Source organism: Erythrolamprus reginae, chromosome 13 (assembly GCF_031021105.1).
Source record: "Erythrolamprus reginae isolate rEryReg1 chromosome 13, rEryReg1.hap1, whole genome shotgun sequence".
NCBI classification, from domain to species: Eukaryota; Metazoa; Chordata; class Lepidosauria; order Squamata; family Dipsadidae; genus Erythrolamprus; species Erythrolamprus reginae.
The window spans coordinates 7,268,463-7,282,015 of record NC_091962.1 but is presented as its reverse complement, the minus strand read 5'-3'; the positions used below and the strand labels follow the sequence as shown (position 1 = coordinate 7,282,015).

The following is a 13,553-nucleotide window of genomic DNA, read 5'->3' as shown; positions in this document are numbered from 1 at the left end:
GATTTGTATGCCGCCCCTCTCCGAAGACTCGGGGCGGCTAACAACAGTATAAAAAGACAATGTAAACAAATCTAATATTAAAAATAATCTAAAAAACCCAATTTAAAGAACCATTCATACATACAAGCATACCATGTATAAATTCTATAAGCCTAGGAGGAAGGGAAATCTCAATTCCCCCATGCCTGACGACAAAGGTGGGTTTTAAGGAGCTTGCGAAAGGCAAGAAGGGTGGGGCCAACTCTGATATCTGGGGGGAGCTGGTTCCAGAGGGCCGGGGCCGCCACAGAGAAGGCTCTTCTCCTGGGTCCTACCAAACGACATTGTTTAGTCGACGGGGACCCGGAGAAGGCCAACTCTGTGGGACCTAACCGGTCGCTGGGATTCGTGCGGCAGAAGGCGGTCCCGGAGATATTCCGGTCCGATGCCATGAAGGGCTTTATAGGTCATAACCAACGCTTTGAATTGTGACCGGAAACTGATCGACAACCAATGCAGACTGCGGAGTTGGGGGGGTAGAGTGGGGAGGGTGAGTCTCGTGGCCGGTTTTCTCTGCTGCCATTCAGCCTGGTCCCTGTGAATCAGGGCAGAACCTTTCTTTGGCCCTGCTGGTCCTTGCCTAATGGAGATTATGCAACAGTCTTGCTGTCAGGTTGCATTTGTCCACTTTGGCATTTGTCCACCCTTTCCCTCCCCAACTTCTTGCTGGGTCTCTTCACCTGCAGTGGCCGGAGTCCGAAAGAGCTTCCAAGCTCTGTTGCCCAACTGATGCTTATCAATGGGAACATTCTCTAGTGAGGAGCATTTCTTTCTCTCTCGGCCAATTCCTTCACCCTTCCATTTTTCAGAGAAGTTCCTGGTGCCTTGAGGCCCACTTCCAATGAGAATTGACCGGCTACAATTACCGCATTTTTCAGATTATTAAACACACCTTAGGTTTTTTTTTGGGGGGGGGGGGGGGGGGAGGGGAGAAAGTGAAGGTTGGAATTCTGCCTCCCAGCAAACAACACAGAAGATGTACAATGTTTGCTGTGTATTTCTCTCTGTGTGTGCCCGAGCGGTAGAAATAGCAAAGAATTGGAGAAATGTACATTATGGCAGTATATTAATGCCAGAAAGATTTCTTAAATTCATTTCAGGCTATACTTGTACAGATGCTGTTAAAATTGAGGTGGCTTTTTGAAAGTATACATTATTCTCTGCTGTTTAAAAGAAGATACAAAAGCGCTGGGCCTCTTCAGGTCTTCTGAAAAAAAGCTTCTTCGTTTTGTTAAGTTGTCTTAATCAATAATAAAGCAATCTTTTAAAAATAAGTCTAATAATTTGGACATTCTATAGACATGCAAGACATCTTGCATCCAGTTTTAGCAGTCTGATTAGCACAAGAAAATAAAATTCTGTCCCTGCCTCTCCCTCCCAGCAACTTGCATCCGTGCAGCTTTAGTTTCACTTTCAGTTTCAGCACACGGCGATAATCAGTTGCTTGTGCTAATCAGGTTCTGCCCTGTTTACAGCAAGGAGGTAAATTGCTGGGATGCAGAAGCCAAAGGGGTGGGGGTGGCTGGAGGGGTGGGGGCTACATTCGGTGTATAAGATGCACCCAAGTTTTCACCCTCTCTCTTTGGGGGTAAAAAAGTGCATCTTATACTCTGAAAAATAGGGTACCCTATATCAATCAATCAATCAATATAAACTTTATTTGATTAGTCAATCACCATATCAAAGGAGGAAAAGGACCACATTTATTTATTTATTTTATTTATTTATTCTTTGTCCAATGTACAATACATATGGAAGAGAATAGACATTAAGTAATATATATAACGATAGAAAGTAAAAAGAAGAGAAGTAGATGGGAGGGAGAGAATATATATGATATAAGAGATAAGGAGAGAATATATATGATATATATATATATATAATATATATATAACATAGATAGATAGATAGATAGATAGATAGATAGATAGATAGATAGATAGATAAGGGGAGAATATATATGATAAATGAGATCAGTCGTCATAAAACTGTGACTGGTTAAAATACAATGAAATTGGCTAAAATAGAGGGAATTTGAATAAATAATAAGTTAAAATACCCAATACAGTTAGAAATAGGCTCAGCTACAGTGGTTTTGAAACTTAAGTGGTGGCCAGAGGCAACCACACCAAGGTGAGGTTTAAAAAAACAGAAATAGCTTGCAGTGAGTATATATGTTAGGGAACTTGCTGGGCTCAAGTTGTGTTTCTGATCTCTCAGTTATGCTGCCCAAGGTTTTCTGTGCAGGATTTGCCCCCCCCCCCTTTTCCTTTTTTTTGGGTGGGGATGGGAGGGTGTCCCTGGGTTTAGCTGAGCTGCTAAACGGGGCGATCCTGTGCCACGCTTTGAACGACAAACCCCTTCCTCCCTCCTAGCCAAGAAGGGTCCCGATGGTTTGGCCCTGCCCAATAATTACTGCGACTTTTGTCTGGGAGACTCGAAGATCAACAAGAAGACGGGGCAACCCGAAGAGCTGGTTTCATGCTCAGACTGCGGGCGATCAGGTACGATGGGGACCCTCTCTCCCCCTTGTGGGTGCACCCTTGAGGAAAGGACATGGGGGGGAGGCTCTCTTTTGCCTTAGCTGTCCCCCTGCCATATAACTCCCCCGCCTTTCCTAGGGCAAAGTGGGTTCATCTTAATGCTGCTTCTCTATTTCTCATCTCATCTCTCTCTCTCTCTCCCCCCCTCTCTCTAGGGCACCCATCTTGCTTGCAGTTCACCCCAGTCATGATGGCTGCTGTCAAGACTTACCGCTGGCAGTGTATTGAATGCAAGTGCTGTAACATCTGCGGCACTTCGGAGAACGATGTGAGTGTGTTTTCCCCCTCTCCCTTCCTGCCCCCAAAAGCTGATCTGGTTCAAGAATCTCCTTTCCTCCATTCTCTCTTCCCACCTCTGATCCTGGATCTTTTAAAGCCTGCTTCTCGCGATGGATCCCCCTAGAACAGTGTTTTTCAGCTAGTGTGCCGCGAGACATGGTCAGGTGTGCCGCGAAGAAGGAAGCTCAGGTTCCGGTCTCGCAACTTTTTGCTGAGAGAGTGAGAGAGAGAAAGAGTGAGAGAGAGAAAGAAAGCAGAGAGAAAGAAAAGAGAGAAAGAGAGAGAAAGCAAGAGTGTGAGAGAAAGAAGGCAAGAGGAGAGAGAGAGAAAGAAAGCAAGAGAGAGAGAAAAGGAGAGAAAGGGAGAGAGAGAGAGAGAGAGAGAAATGAGCAAAAAGGGGAGGAAAAAAGAAATGAGAAAATGATTGAGACAGAGAATGAGAGGAAAGAGAGAGAAACAAAAGAGAGAGAGAAGTGACTCTTGATTTAAAGCATATGATAAAAAGCACCCAAAGAATAAGAGAGAGAAAAACCCAGCCATCACCTGTTTTTGGAAATGGTTCAAGAATGTGTATACACACACACACACACACACACACACACACAAGGGTGGGGAGGAGACAGGGATGGAAAAAGAGAGGAGAGTGTCTTAGGGTGTCATTTTGTGTCATTTTGGTTGGTGGTGTGCCCCAGGATTTTGTAAATGTAAAAAATGTGCCGCGGCTCAAAAAAGGTTGAAAATCACTGCCCTAGAAGACCAAGATTAGATCTGAGATTTGAATCACAAAATCTGGATTATATTCTTGTTTGCATCCCGTTTCAAAACGTGTCCTGAATGTGGCTGAGTGTTCACACAGCCGCCGCCCTCTCATTCTTGAAAACTCATTTTCTGCGTTTTTGCTGTACATTGAATCATAACTTGAGCAGCTAGATTCATGGTGTGTCATGCTGGGCTGCTAAAAATGAATCCAGTTTAGGATGTTGGGGGAGTGCAACTCCGTAATTTGTTTCTGGGTGACGATTGTGCTGTGAACTTGGCCAGGGTCTGAATGTATCAATTGCTTGGAATTTTTTTGGGTGGGGTGGGGGAAACCCTCTTAAATTGGAAACGGTTGCCTTGAACTCAAAACAGGTTCTTCCAGCCTCACCTGGTCTGACCGTTCTGGAGAGCCTTCCAAGTATGGGGTCTTTTGCATGCTGGGAAATGTCACATTTTGGGGGTTCATAAAAAGAAAAGGGAATACTTAAACCCTCTGGACGTTGTTTTTTCCAGTCCAAACGGAAGAGGAGTTGAACAGCATCTTTCTTCATGGTTTCTCCCTTTCTCCTCAGGACCAGCTGCTGTTTTGTGACGATTGTGACCGTGGTTATCACATGTACTGCCTCACCCCACCTATGTCAGAACCCCCAGAAGGTGAGTGCTATTCTGTTCCCCTTCTTGTGGCTCCCCCCCCCCCCCTCACTGCCTGGGTGAGATTTTGGAGTTGTGAAGGGCTGTGCAGCCCAGAATTGTTGAGCAGCCTCTTTCCTTCCTTCCTTCCTTCCTTCCTTCCTTCCTTCCTTCCTTCCTTCCTTCCTTCCTTCCTTCCTTCCTCCCTCCCTCCCTCCCTCCCTCTCTTTCTTTCTTTCTTTCTCCTGGATGCCTTGAAATTGGTGATCCAAGTTATCAGGTGTTCTGTCTGGGTTCCCCCAAACGCCAACACCAACTAAAAAGAGTAGCCAGACACGCTGGTAAAAAGCAAAGTCATTTTATATATTTGAAAACAAACACAGATAACAAAAACTGTTCTTACAAACTGGAATGCTATGAAGCTTCACAGAAGAGTCACGACGGCCAGACAATACAACAGGCTTCTTGCTGGCACACACACCACTGTAGATAATAAAACCCACGCCTCCCCCAAGTTTTCAGCCTTCGAGGCCACAAGCCAGAATCAGAGACGCCAAGGATCGAAGCAAGGTCACAGGACTCCCAAAAGATAACTCTCCACAATACAGGAAGGGCGGGCCTGCCTTTTCAACCTTTCTGAGGAGAACCACACCCAAACCCAGCTGTTGCCTATTAGGGATGGAAGTACCTGGCTAATTGTCCCCTTCGTTGTGCTGCCCTTCTCTGCCTCATATCTATGATGGCTTGTGCGTTCTCATCTAATGACTCCAGGCTACTCGCTGGGGAGAGCTCCCCCCCGGGGGTCTCAGGCTGTTCCCCCTCCTCCTCGTCCTGACATTCCTCTTCCCCGTCTGCCTGTTCCTCCTCCTCCTCCTGTTCCTCGTCCTCCCCCTCTGAGCATGGAGCCGGCAGAGTTCCAGCCGTTCCCTGAGGAGCCTCAGACTGAATCACAACATCAGGAAGACCCCAGATTATGGCCCACTGCTGTGGCTCATTCTATTTTTTAAATCAAAATGTGGAAGTTGACCTTGCAGGCTAGAGACCTGTTCCATTAATGGTCTCAGTGCCTGCGATGCTCCAAGATGAAATGGCCAGCACCTGGATGTTATGTAACAAATAGCATCTCAAAGCCTCAAATCTTGTTGTACCGTCCAACTCACAAGGTTTTTGGCCTTCTCTGGTGAAAGCTCATCAGATCTCAAGCTGCCCATGGTCATCCTATTGGAGGAATGGCAGCATATAAATTAAGATAGAATGAAAGAAAGTGAGGGAGGAAGGAAGGAATTAATTTTTAAAAAGGAAGGAAGGAATTTGAAGGCAGGAAGAGAAGAAAAGGAAGGAAGGAGTTTAAAAAGGGGAGGGAAATAAGGAATTTAAAAATGGAAGGAAGGAGTTTTAAAAAGGGAAGGAAGGAGTTTAACAAGGGAAGGAAAGAAGGGATTTTAAAAGGAGAGGAAGGAGAAGAAAGGAAGGAAGTTCAAAATTAAGACATATGTTACGTGCACTCGTACACGTGCTATCTTTAAAAAAATGCCAACCCTTCCTGTATCAGGCAAAATGGTGGCTTAAGCCCTTTCTTCCAGAGCAAGATCTGACTCAGGGCTCTGAGAATCCTTTCAGCTCGTGCTAATTTCAAACAGTCATCTTTACATCACTTGACAAGAGAATCATGAGTCACACACGAGCTGTGACAGCTCCAGTTAAGTTAGAGATGCAGAGAAAGTATCGCTCTGTGTGTGTGTGTGTGTGTGTGTGTCTCCACTCTTGTTGCAACTTGTCTTCCAATGAGGAGGTGACTCACATAGAACCATCCATTGCATAGGCCCACAGGATGTGAGCCAATGCACCGTCCCATTTAGAAGTGCCTGGAATTAATCTTTAAATCTCCAGTTAAGCATTAGTTTGGAGGAGGTGACGACCTCTGCCCCGAGACTTTGACATATCTATGCCAACCTGGCAGTAATGATTTGCTCATCTCCAGAGAGTCCCAAACCAGCTTACCTTGGATCACTAGCCTCTATTTGCTGACAGCGAGAACAGTTAAATCGGTGGAAGAGCTTACCTCTTGGCTTTGTGGGTGCTCCATCCCTGGAGGCTTTCACTGGGTTTGTCAGGGATGGTATCAGGACTCCTGTCTTGGGTAGCGGGTTAGACTAGAAGACCTCCAAGGTCCCTTCCAGGCTTATCACTCTTATGATTTACCGCCCATAAGCTTCTGCTCTGACCTGGGAATCCTAAAAGAAGTGGGAATAAGCAGAGAATGGGGAAATATAAGAACATATATCCCCACTCGCTTAAAGACCTTGGTATACTAATAACAAAAGATCTAAGTGCCAAAGCCCACTGCAACAACATAGCCAAGAAGTCTTCAAGAGTTGTAAACCTAATCCTACGTAGCTTCTGCTCTGGCAATCTCACACTGCTTACCAGAGCTTACAAAACTTTTGCCAGACCCATCCTTGAATACAGCTCATCTGTTTGGAACCCATATCGCATCTCAGACATCAACACCCTTGAAAATGTCCAAAGATACTTCACCAGAAGAGCCCTTCACTCCTCCACTTGAAACAGAATACCCTACGAGACTAGACTTTCAATCCTGGGCCTAGAAAGCTTAGAACTAAGACGCCTTAAACAAGATCTAAGTATTGCCCACAAGATCATATGCTGCAACGTCCTGCCTGTCGGCGACTACTTCAGCTTCCACCACAACAACACAAGAGCACACAAGAGATTTAAACTTAATATTAACCGCTCCAAACTTGACTGTAAAAAATATGACTTCAGTAACCGAGTTGTCGAAGCGTGGAACTCATTACCGGACTCCATAGTGTCATCCCCAAACCCCCAACACGTCCCCTGTCCTATTGCTCTCCTATATCTCCAATACTTTTCCTCTATTCCTATATCTCTTCTTCTATTCTTTCATTTATATATTCTATTCCTATATCTTCTTTTCTATTATTTCTTAGATATATTTTACTATGAGTATCTCCTCTATAACCTTCATCATGTATTTTACTATGTGTATATTGATATATACCCACTAAAACCCTCATTGGGTATTGGACAAAATAAATAAAGTAAATAAAAATAAACATAAGAAGAGCCCTCCTGAATCAGGCCAAAGCCCATCGAGTCCAGCATTCTGTGTCCCACAGTGGCCCGTCAATTGTCCATGGGGATCTTCAGCAGAAAGGGAAGGCAAGACCCTCCCTTTCCACTGATCCCCCAACAAATGGTACTCAAGGGACCCCTGCCTGCCTCAACCAACATAGAGGTGGCACATGGACATCCATTTCAATAACCACCTATGATACACTTGGCCTCCATGAATCTGTCCAATCCTGCCTAGAAGCTATTTAGGCTGACAGCTGTCACGACCTCTTCTGGAAGGGAATTCCATCAACCAAGGACCCTCTGGGTGAAGAAATATTTCCCTTGATTTGTCCTCGCTTTCTTACCTATGAGCTTTAGGGAGGGCCCCCTCGTCCTGGTATTGTGGGATAGAGAAAATAATTTTTTCTCTACCCACCTTTTCTATCCCATGCATGATTTAATACACTTCCGTCAAGTCACCCCTTAAACGCCGTCTTTCAAGGCTGAAGAGACCAAGGCGTTGCAACCTGGATTCGTAAGGCAGGGGCTCCATTTCCTTGATCATTCTGAGGGACTGAGTCGCCAGGCATGGGGGAGTTAGGATATTCCTTCCCCTAGGCCATTACAAGTTATGTATGGTATGTTTGTGTGTATGTTTGGTTTTTATAATAAGGGTTTTTAGTTGTTTTATTAAATGGGATGGTTACATGTTGTTTTTTATCATTGTTGTTAGCCGCCCCGAGTCTGCGGAGAGGGGCGGCATACAAATCCAATACATAATAATAATAATAATAATAATAATAATAATAATAATAATAATAATATTATTATTATTATAGGTAGTCCTCGACTTGCAACCAGTGTTCCCTCTAATTTTTTTTTTGGGGGGGGCGGAAAAGTATAGTGTCTGAGCGGCAGTCCCTTTGGGACTGGGCGGCACAGAAATAATAAATAAATAAAACAAATAAATAAAAAAGCCACCCTGTTTTGCCTCAGAGAATTTCAAAATAAAATACTGTACTGTGTGTCTATACCAGTGAGCTCATAATAGGGCAACTCTATCACTTAAATGCCACTTAAATAGTTGAGCTAGTTTCAAACTAGATTTTGATTTTCTTTCTCTCTTCCTTACTCCCATTCTTTTTCTTTCTCTTCCTTCCTCTCTTTTTTCTATCTGTTTCTCTCTCTTCCTCTCTCTCTCCTTCCCTCTCACTCTTTCCCTCTCGGCTTCTGGGCAGGTTTGGAAAACTCTGAGTTGATGATGATTTTTAAGTGAGCGATTGCTCACTGCTCAGCTTAGAGGGAACTATGCTTGCAACTGTTCATTTAGTGGCCATTCAAAATATATACCAGCACTGTGAAAACAGTGACCTTTTTCACACTAACCATCCCAGCATCCCCCTGGTCACATGGTTTATATTCGGATGCCTGACAGCTGACTCACGTTTATGGCTGTTGCAGTGTCCCAGGGTTCACTTGGTCCTCCTTTTGCAACCTTGTGACGAGCAAAGTCCATGGGTGTGGAAGGGAAGCCACATTTCACTTAAGAACCAAGCGACTTAACACCTGGCAGCGATTCATCTAAGGACGGTGGCGAAACTCACCTGGACAAATTCCTCCACCGAAATTATGGTCGTAAGCATAGTTCCCTCTAAGCTGAGCAGTGAGCAATCGCTCACTTAAAAATCATCATCAACTCAGAGTTTTCCAAACCTGCTCAGAAGCCGAGAGGGAAAGAGTGAGAGGGAAGGAGAGAGGAAGAGAGAGAAACAGATAGAAAAAAGAGAGGAAGGAAAAGAGAAAGAAAAAGAATGGGAGTAAGGAAGAGAGAAAGAAAATCAAAATCTAGTTTGAAACTAGCTCAACTATTTAAGTGGCATTTTGGTATTGATAGAGTTGCCCTATTATGAGCTCACTGTTATAGACACACAGTACAGTATTTTATTTTGAAATTCTCTGAGGCAAAACAGGGTTGTTTGTTTGTTTGTTTGTTTGTTTGTTTGTTTGTTTGTTTGTTTGTTTATTTATTATTTCTGTGCCGCCCAGTCCCGAAGAGACTGCCGCTCAGACACTATACTTTTCCGCCCACCCCAAAAAAAAAATTAGAGGGAACACTGGTTGTAAGTCAAGGACTACCCCTCACACATCAAGGGTGTTTTTTCCCCCCACTGTCTTGAATAACTGGAATGCTTTTCTCCTGGCAGGGAGCTGGAGCTGTCACCTCTGCCTGGATTTGCTGAAGGAGAAAGCCTCGATCTTCCAGAACCAAAATGCCTCCTGATTGCTTTTCAAGTCTTCGAAAGAACCTTGACGTGTCCGGTTTTTCTCTTGGGGTTTTAATCTTTCTCCTGCTGCTGCCTCCCACTTTGGGTCAGTGTCTCCCTTATTGGTTGGGTCACACATCCACACGCACACACAAATACACACACACACCCCTCTGCCTCACTGTGTCTCTCCTTCTGTCATTCCCCCACCACCACCTCTCACAGTCAGGGCTTCAAATCCCTTCCATTACTCTTCACCTAAGAACTTTGAGATCCCTTTCCCCCCCCCAAAAAAATAATAATAAATGCTCCAGCATCCATGATAGGCTAAAGAGCACCACAGCTGGCCTGAGAGCATGGAAGGTTGCTCCTTTTCTCACCAACAAGGTCTGGGATTGACAGCCCAGCTTGAGGGCTCTGTCTGTACAAGCAAGACCGGAAGCAACCCCCCCCCCCCCAATTAAATGTTTTTTACTGACTTTTTTTTCCATCGCAGTGGTCTTCACCCCAAAGCTTCTAAACTCCACTTTGTCCCTGTAAGAAATCTTTATTTTGCTCCACCCCTCCCCTCTTTTACGTGGTTCGAAAGTGGCACCACAGCAGCCTTTGAGAGGATCATGGGTGGAATGGGAGCTCAAATCGAAAGCTTCCTCCAGGCTTGGCGCACGCAAGCACGACTCCGCTCGCCCCGTTCAAAACGATCATCTCGGACTTTGCTAAATCGGTGTTTTGGACGAGTTAAGAAAATCCCGATCGGTTTAGATCTTCATTTACCCAAATTCCTTAAGGATGGGGCTCGGGTACCCAATCCCACCTGCATCGATCTGTGTGACAGTGGATTTCAAGATGCTTTCTTCCTCGGGAAGGTCCGTTTGCGAGTGTGTCGGTGTGTGAGAGCATTTAAAGCTCCGTCAGGCTTTTTAACACACCCCGGCATTCATCCCTCCCTCCCTCCCTTCATTCAGGGAGTCTGCTGGGATGTGTAAGTTGTGTGGAAGACGTCGAGGGTAGTGGTTCTTTGGGCCGCTTTTGGGTGGGTGCTGACTCTAAAGCAGGGGTAATCCAATTTGGCAACTTTTAAGACCCGTGGACTTCAACTCCCAGAATTCCCCAGCTGTTGGGAAATCTGGGAGTTGACGTCCATAAGTCTTAGCTGGCTGGGGAATTCTGGGCATTGAAGCTGTTGAGTTTCAGCTTTCTGGGAATTCAAGTTCTCAAGTATTAGCTGGCTGGAGAATTCTGGGAATTGAAATTCTCAAGCCTTAGCTGGCTGGCAAGTTCGAATTCTTGAGTCTTAGATGGCTAAGATGTTCTTGGAATTGAAGTGCACGAGTCTTAAAAGTTGTCAAGTTTAGACACCCGTGTCGTAATTCCAATAAGCTGCTTTAAAATCTTATTTTGAGTCACCATCTCACCAGAGGCGAAGGCTAGAGTGAGCCATGTTCCTTCCACATGCTATTTCTTCCAACCCTGCTGCTTCCTGGTCTGATAGGGCTCGGGGTGTTGCAGGAACAAACCTACTTTTTCTTTCCAATATTTTCCCCCCTCTCCCTTGGCCCCAATTTGAGGATTTGGTCTTGCCAACAAGTGATGCTTTTTAAAATCTGAATCCCCCCCCCCCCACAACTCCTTTTTCTCCCCCCCCTTCCAGTGGCAAGGTTTCCTGCAAGATCCCGCTGGAAAAGGGTTTTTTGTGTAATATTATACTTGTAATGTGCCTGATTTTTCTAAGATTGTCTTTAAAACCTACCTCCGACATTCCCTTCCTCACGCATCCTTCCGCGTCTTCTCCGAAGGCTTCTTCTCTTCTTCCATCCTTGCCGAAAGCGAGGGAAGACTCGGGACTGCCAAAGCAAAGGGGATCTCCCACCCTCCTACCTATCTCCTCTCTCTGCTCTAAGGGCTGGAATCGGTCGATGCGAGTGTGAACTTCGCAAAGGCCGGTGGGGTGTCTTTCTCCTTGAGTCTCGGTGATTGACTTGGTGCCTCCCTTGTATTGCTCTGCTATGTAGGATGATGGGCAGTGGGGCCCAACAGTGGAAAGGACAGAGGTGGGTCCTAGCGGGACAGATTTGGCCCACGGAGAGCCAGGCACAAAGTGACTGCTGGAAGCTTTAATCCAGTCACCACCAAGAGGACTTGAAACTTGAAGACTAAAAGGTCTCTTGGGAACTTAGTAGGTCTCAGAGTTTTGTGTAGGGGGAGAGAGAACTATTATTTGTGCACTTCTTGTAGTTGGCTCTGGATTCCTTTTTAGCTGTAGTCTTTTTTTAAAAAATCATTTAAATTCTTTTCTCCCTCCGTACCCCAGGGAGATGCAGTGGGGGCTGGCTGTCAGGCCCCCTCGTGCACAAAACAAAGAGAGAAGATTGTAGAATTGTTCCCGTGGGGTGGGGGTATTATTATATGTTTCATCCCCTGCCTGGCTTGCCAGGTCCTCATTCGAAGCATCACACCTGTGTCTTAATAATATACATATCGCTACCCAAATAAAAAACCAAAATGGCTTCTTGGAACCAGTTTTATGGTAGCCTGGGTCTTTAGCTGGGGGGCTGGGAGGATAGTGTGTAAATCTGTTCAGAGCTGCGACATTGTGGGGGGGTTTCATGCTCAGGTTAGTTCTGTCAGTTTGCAGGGGGTGGGTGGTAGTTAGGACGGGCTGTAATACCTCATTTCTCTCTCTCTCTCATTGTGACACCCACAAATAGTTGTGCAGCTTCGCACCTCCTCTGCACTGTGTCCCGATTTTCGCTCCCCCCCACACTTCTACAACTATCCGTTCTACGTTGAGTTCTTCCCCCTCCCCCCCCCCCCCCGTTCCTTTCTGAGTAATTGATTTCTGCACCCGTGGATTGCATAGGTTTGGAGTTCTTTCTTTTTAAAAAAAGTAAATATTGAAACTTTTCCATACCTTCCCCGCCCCGTCTTTCGTTGCTGCAGTAGAAGCTGAAATATATTTTGGCTCCCTCTCCAATTTTATTTTAAGGCTGTAATAAGCATTAGCTAATAAATACTGCTTTTATTTATTCCTGTGGTGTCGGTCCAACAATCTGGTGCGGATATTTATTCTTTTTTTAAAGCGGTACGGTTGAGCTACACGGCAACGATTCAGATCAAGGTCTCTAAAATGCAGCTGCTACAATAGGGAACAGACAATACAGTGATACCTCGTCTTACAAACTTTTCGAGATACAAACCCGGGGTTTAAGATTTTTTTGCCTCTTCTTACAAACTATTTTCACCTTACAAACCCACCGCCGCCACTGGGCTGCCCTGCCTCCGGACTTCCGTTGTCAGCGAAGCACTCATTTTTACGCTGGTGAGATTCCCCTGAGGCTCCCCTCCATGGGAAACCCCACCTCCAGACTTCCGTGTTTTTGTGATGCTGCAGGGGAATCCCAGCAGGGGAATTCCAGCTGTGCAAAAACGGGCACTTCGCTGGCAACGGAAGTCCGGAGGTGGGGTTTCCCAGTGAGGGGAGCCTCAATGAAATCGCAGCATCACAAAAACACAGAGGTCCGGAGGTGGGGTTTCGAGGGCTTTGGTGTTTTTGCGATGCTGCGATTTCACTGATGCTCCCACCTCCGGACTTCCATTGCCAGCGAAGCGCTTGTTTTTGCGATGCTGGGATTCCCCTGCTGGGATTCCCCTGTAGCATCGCAAAAACACGGAAGTCCGGAGGTGGGGTTTCCCATGGAGGGGAGCCTCAGGGGAATCCCAGCAGCGTTAAAACCGGCACTGGCAAAAGGGGTGAGTTTTGGGCTTGAACGCATTAATCGCTTTTCCATTGATTCCTATGGGAAACATTGTTTCGTCTTACAAACTTTTCACCTTAAGAACCTCGTCCCGGAACCAATTAAGTTTCTAAGACAAGGTATCACTGTATTGGTTATTGTCCGGTCTGGATTTTTTTAAAGCTGGCCAAACCAGACAGATCCTC

General features: G+C 45.6%; 1 protein-coding gene across 5 annotated transcripts in view; it reads left to right on the top strand.

Annotated features, from left to right (window-relative positions):
• DPF2 (double PHD fingers 2) overlaps nt 1-13,553 on the top strand; it is a 110,146-nt gene that overhangs the window by 24,060 nt on the left and 72,533 nt on the right. For 4 of the 5 annotated variants that reach the window (XM_070766352.1, XM_070766354.1, XM_070766355.1 and 1 more), the window contains 4 exons: nt 2,415-2,543; nt 2,738-2,850; nt 4,193-4,274; nt 9,554-12,639. In XM_070766352.1, the coding sequence (XP_070622453.1) occupies nt 2,415-2,543; nt 2,738-2,850; nt 4,193-4,274; nt 9,554-9,630 (401 nt within the window). In that variant the 3' untranslated portion in view covers nt 9,631-12,639. Of the gene's footprint in view, nt 1-2,414; nt 2,544-2,737; nt 2,851-4,192; nt 4,275-9,553; nt 12,640-13,553 lie in introns of those variants that run through there. The other variant, XR_011560503.1, reaches the window with a different exon arrangement.